The sequence below is a fragment of the Musa acuminata genome, chromosome BXJ2-2, assembly GCF_036884655.1.
Source record: "Musa acuminata AAA Group cultivar baxijiao chromosome BXJ2-2, Cavendish_Baxijiao_AAA, whole genome shotgun sequence".
Classification (NCBI taxonomy): domain Eukaryota; kingdom Viridiplantae; phylum Streptophyta; class Magnoliopsida; order Zingiberales; family Musaceae; genus Musa; species Musa acuminata.
The window spans coordinates 34,529,506-34,535,505 of NC_088339.1; the positions used below are offsets into that span (position 1 = coordinate 34,529,506).

General features: G+C 49.2%; 1 protein-coding gene across 1 annotated transcript; it reads left to right on the forward strand.

The window, feature by feature from the left end:
* Nucleotides 1-1,887: 1,887 nt before the first annotated feature.
* LOC135606283 (protein FAF-like, chloroplastic) lies at nt 1,888-3,801 on the forward strand. The gene is made up of 2 exons (XM_065097290.1): nt 1,888-2,456; nt 2,557-3,801. Exons 1-2 carry the CDS (start codon nt 2,089-2,091, stop codon nt 3,677-3,679), a joined length of 1,491 nt encoding a protein of 496 aa, XP_064953362.1. The 5' UTR covers nt 1,888-2,088; the 3' UTR covers nt 3,680-3,801.
* The last annotated feature ends 2,199 nt before the right edge of the window (nt 3,802-6,000 follow it).

A 6,000-nucleotide genomic window follows, 5' to 3' on the forward strand; every position in this document is an offset into this window, starting at 1 on the left:
GCGAGTCATCGGCCAACCCACCCCTCGACTCGAGGATCTAGTCGGCTCCGATGACCAGCTCAGTCGACAGGAGGCTCCCGACATTGACCCGTGAACCAAGTCGTGCTGACTCATCGGGCGATGACACGCTCATTCCCCAACACGTATAATAGCGATTCGATGGTCCGGCCTTCCAGATTCTTTCCGCCGGTGGTGGTGTTGGTGGCGGTGGTGTCGTCAAAGGGGACAAAAGTCTCCCAGGATCCTCTGCTGCTGCTGGCCCCACAATAACTCCTCCCTCAAATGTTTCGTGCCACCCTCCCCTGCGGTATCGCTTTCAAGGACGGTCCTCTAGTTTCCTGTGTCGTCAACCTCCTCCGCTCTCGCTCGGATGAGTGGGAGAGGGAGAGGGAGAGGGAGAGATGTTCGAGTCGTTGTCTGCGGTGGAAGGAGATTCTGTGCTAGATTGCGTGCCGGAGGTTGGTCTGCAGCAGTGGGTCGAGTGGTTGGTGGCAAAGGCTGAGTCGACCTGTTGCTGTCTCCTGCGCCACCGAGCCCGGTTCTTCTTCTTATTCTTCTCGGTGATTGTGGTTGAGAGGAAGAGAAGCGATGACCAGCTTCCGATGGAGCCATTAATCTCTAGGCAAAGTGGGTGCCGGTGATGCTTCCTGAGAGGTGGATCATTCGCGTCACGTCATCGCTGTCGGGTCTCCGTGGATAAACACGCGAAAGTAATTTTCCATGAAGAAGGAGAGAGCAGGCGATGCGAGTGCAGTTCCCGGTCATGTCTGTCTGCTGCTGTTCATGGCAGGGACGACCGAGGCCGTGAAAGGACACGAACGCCCATGAACTGTATGTACATCCCCTCACTCGAACTAAACTTTGCTGGTCGCATGTCGCGCTTCTTTTCCTACCAAATTAATTAATTAACTAATTTATTATTTGATAGAATTATCTCTAACAATGTAGTAAAAACCTTATATTTACCTCTTTATTGTTTGTTATCCATGTATGAGAGAGATGATATATAATCTAGTCGATTCACTAAAAAAAATGTTTTTATTTTATTTTATTTTATTTTATTTTTTATTTACTATTCACAATTCTTTACTAATTATAATATAATATAATTTTACTATTTATAGTCCGATCTTACCTTTCCGCAACCTCTAATTTCATTCGCTTGTGGAATGAGTATTTGATGATTTATTATGTTTATTTGCAAAGGAGGAAGAATAAGAAAGATACTTTTCGTAGGTAAATCGTCCGATAATAGTTATTTGCAGGTAAAGAGGACAACCTAAATCAGTAACATTATCATTGATTCATGCGTAACACTATCATCGATTCGTAGATGGATCAAAGCGACAACAATTCACAAGAACACCGGCGAGACACATAAACGGGCGGCTCCGTACGACCACCGGCCACATCTGCATGCACACCGAGTATTTCATGGGACGGGCAAAGAGAGCAGATTCATTAGATCGATACCTTTTGGACGGACAAAGAGTTGGGACTCATAAGAGGACCCCATCCCAACAAGCTTTCTTATCACATCAATCCCTTTAATAATTGTGGAGGAAAAGAAGAAAGGAAAGGTCTTCCCAACCAAGTCACCAACTCCGAAGCTTCACCGCATGGATTGCGTGCAATGCAAATCTCGTGCTCCTAATTTGCCTCTCGTCATCGATATGGCATCTTAATACATGTATTTTCTATGCGTACGTATTGTATGCATGGCCGTATCGACTGTGTAACAATGAAAACACGTTGCTGAGATGAGAAGATGAGACAGGAAGATAAATAACAACTGGAATCCCGTCTTCCTTTCTTTGGCCTCCTTGCTTTTAGAAACCATATAGTAGATGTAAATATTAGCAGTTTATGAGAGAGAGAGAGAGAGAGAGAGAGAGAGAGAACGAGTTTTAGTGCCGATCAAAACATGAAGATTAACGCCAGCTGAAGGGGCATTAGAATCAGAGAGAAATACCTAAGAATGTGGAGAATGTGAAGCAGGTTCAGGAAGAAAGTTGTAATAAAATGTGGAGAATGGCACACAAAGAAAACTGACCTAAAAGCTATTGCTTAGGGAAGCAGAGAGGCAACATGCAGGGGAGTATGATTGAGCCACAAAGCCAAGAGACCGATGCAGGGGGAGAGAAGGAAGGTAGAAAGAAGGGAACAGGTGAAGCTGGAAAGCACAAGGAAGGTGTTGTGACTGTGGATGGGGGGTGGTGGTGGAGCCCCTTTTTCCCCCTATGGAGGCTGCAAGAATCCAAATGGGATCAAGAAGCCTCTCTCTCTCTCTCTCTCTCTCCAACTACAAATACCACCCCCTCCCTCCTTTCTCTCACTCCTTCTCAGCCTGCCTCTGTCTCTTCCAAGAAGCACAAACCGGCACAATCTATCTATCCCATCCTTCCCAACTCTCAAGGAAAGGATACCTTGGACTGCGAGTGCCGTCCTTTTTTGAGGTAAATATATTTCCGACTGGTCTCAGTTCAATCGCCTCCGCTCTCGACTTCCTCTCCCATGCTTCGAGCTATACGCGCTCCTTTGCTCCTTCGTTCTCAGTGTACCACATAGTACAAGGAGGATGTCGGTGGCTGTCATGCAAAGCTCATCGACTACCTTCCTCCTGAGGCGGTCTCGCAGCTTGTTGAGCCAGGAAAGCCTCGAGATCTGCACCGAGAACCTCGGCTCCGAGACGGGCTCCGAATACTTCTCCTTCATGGATGACCTCGACTACTGCGGTCCACTCCAGGGCTTCGACGTTGAGAAGGAAGAAGAGAAGAAAGATAGCGAAGAGAAGCACTTCGTTGTACCGGAAGCTGGAGCCGAGGCGAGCGGAGTGCGGCGGCACCAGGCGAAGGAGCTGAAGTCGGTCAACTACCACTGCTCCATTGGCAGGCGGTCGCCACTGAAGTCGTTCCCCCCGCCGCTCCCGTCGATCTCTCGACGCAATGGGCCGTGCCTCCACATGCGGCCTCACCGCCGCGACGGGCGCCTCGTCGTCGAGGCCGTCCTCGTTCCTTGTCAGAACTACCTTCACGCCCAGCGCGTGGACGGCCGCCTCCTGCTCTCCTTCATCGATGCCACGTCCGAAGACGAGCCGGGTTATGAGTCCGAGACCTTACAATCACGCGAACAACAAGATGTTGATGCTAAAGACGAAGAAGTAACCGATATAACGCAATTGGAGGTAGAATCAGAAGAAAAGAACTGCCGTGAAGAAGAGGAAGAGGAAGAAGAAGAGGAAGTGGAAGTGGTAGACAGGGGCACTGTCGTCGAGGTGAAGGTGAGCAGGCAGCCCCAGCAACAGAGTGGCGCCACCAAAGTGCACCGGTCTTCGCTCGTCATCAACAAGTTCGTCGGCGGCACGCCGCTGTCGGACGACGACAGCACAAGCAATCAGAACAAACACAACCGCCGTGTCGCATCAGCTCCGTCAGCCACGCGGGCATCACCGACGGCCACCACAGCGGCGGCGGCGTCCACGCTCAGTGCAGCCACGGCAGGCTACAACGAGCACGGCCACGGCGGGCCATGGGAACACCACTCGCCGCAGGAAAACAAGATCCTATTCACTTCCAAGCGGCGGAGCCGCCAGGAGCTGCTGCACAACATGAGGAGGTGCAGCCAGCTACGGAGGCCGCTGTTCATATGGGAGCCCTGTTGCATTGCCACTTCCTCTTAAGACCACTCGCTAGCATTCCTAACCATGTCCAAACCCTCACCGTGTGGTTTGATCTATCTCCCCTGTATCGCAGTCAATCTTCTTTTCTTCCCACCAATGATTAAGTTGGACACTACAATAGATGATCGGGGTGTTGTTGATGTTGTTCTCGTTTGATCTGGGAAACATATCGGTATCATGCTATGGAAGACCATGGATGCTTTGAGATGTGCGCACACAACCGTGGTGAGAGGTGTCAAGACGTGCATGTGTTTTCGACGGTCGACGTAAAGGCATCTTATTTCAGTCAAAAGAGATGGATTCGGAGGGATTGTGTTATATGTTCTTTTCTGGGTGTTGCTTCCCCTCTGCAAATCCCATCAGCTTCGGGATCACAGTTTCTTACTGCTCTTCAACTGGGATCGGCTTATTTTTCTCGTTTTACAGTTGTCGATGGATCGGCAACATGAACAGGCTTAATACCATGAGAAAAAGGAAAGGGGAAAACAGTAGCCAGGCAACGTTAGAGATCTTGCTTAAAGCCAAAGCGATTTCTGTGTTTGGTATACCTGGGGAAGGTAGCAGCTGCCGGCACCTTCGGATGCTGACCTAAATGTAACAGTAGGGATTGCGGAAGAAGAACATGAGATGGCGGGAATCTAAGCTCCCACTAGCGCAACATACATCATCATGAAATACAAGTGGTAACAGCAGAGGCAGAGCTCACCGTAGAGCCGAAGGCAAAAAGGAGAGGAAAGAAGGAGAACCTAATGCCTTTTGTCTCCCTCAGCTCGCCATCGACCCATAGAAAAGCCGCTTTAACATACCTATCATACCATGCCTCTCTAGCATTGCAAGTGTTGATGGTAGGTATTGGGCAATGTTCTTCCCCCCTTGTAGTTACATGGAGATGCCAGATTCAGAAAGCCTAGTAAGGCAAAGGCAGAAAGAGCAGGGAGCAACCTGAAGACACACGGAATCCGGTCTCGTTCCATGGTTCACACATTTTGGCAAGCTTGCTTGCTGCTGCTGTCTGTCTGTCAAAAGAGAGCCTACATTGTTGAAGGAACTCTCTGCTGTGCTTTTGTCACTTTGCCCTCTCTCTCTCTCATCACTAAATTTCCTGTCCGACATGCAAGAAGATTCCAAGTCAGTTCGAGTCCGGCATCTCAGTCTATCATAATCCATGGGGTCAGGACTAAAGTTGACAAAGACAAAGACTCCCCATACTAGAATCACTTGATATCTTCCATGTGGTGGGCTTTGTAGCGATGAGTGAGTGTAAATGACCATTATGGGTACCCAAGGTGACATCGAGTTGATGCTGCACATAATAATGCCCGATCGCATGTCAGGCTAATAGTGTATCCAATCTGGCATGACGCGATGTTGGATCATCCACATGTTAAGACCCTCTTATATCAGTAAGTAGTAAAGTTCACTTAATTTATTTGCAGGTGAGGTGTGATAACACTATAAGTTTATGTTATTATGACTTGAAGATTATCATAAAATTCTACACAGCCTTTTCTTAAATGGATATTTTTGCAAGTGTAGATAAAAAAGAGAAATTGGTTTTCTGATGGAGAGTGAAAGCATTCGAGTCTGCCCCCATCAAATTAACGGGCCACGACTTGGGCGATCCACCGGGTTGGGCCGGATCGTGATTTATGACCCACGTAAATTTGGAGTTCATCCACGAAATCGGATCCATGGAACGAAAAGATCCGAATCCATGATTTCGTTCCCGCTTCCAGCGTAACAGAATTAGAGCCCAAATCGTCGTGCCATCATTCGCAGAATCCCTGCGTATAAATACCAAACCGAGGAGAGAGACGTTTTACGCAACAAAGATGGTGGTGCGAAACCGCCTCCTGCCCTCATTCGCCAGCTCTCCCTCTTCCCTGACCTATCGCCGCCATCCTCCTCCCTCTCCGTCGATCTCGGAACCCTCTGCTAAGAGATCTCTCGCAGGCAGGCGCCTCGCCTGCTTCCTCCTTCTGTCCGACATCTTCCTCATCTGCCAGGTCCAAACGCTAACTCATTCGTGGTGGCCGGTCCCGATCTGGTGGGGTGTCGATGTTCCCTTCTTGACGTCATGTTTTCTTGGACGCAGAGAAGTTCAACGCGCCCCGCCCTGCAGGACCTCCTCCAATCGCCCGACGTCTTTGTCATCTGCCAGGACCAAACCCTAACTCGTTCTTAGCTGATCCACAATCTGGTGCAGGTTCGAGGTTCCCTTCATGATCTCATCTTTTCCTGGACCCATACAAGTCATACCGAGTCTATCGATCGCATTCTGGACGAATTCCTCCTATCGCCTAAGGCCTTCGTCTCATAGC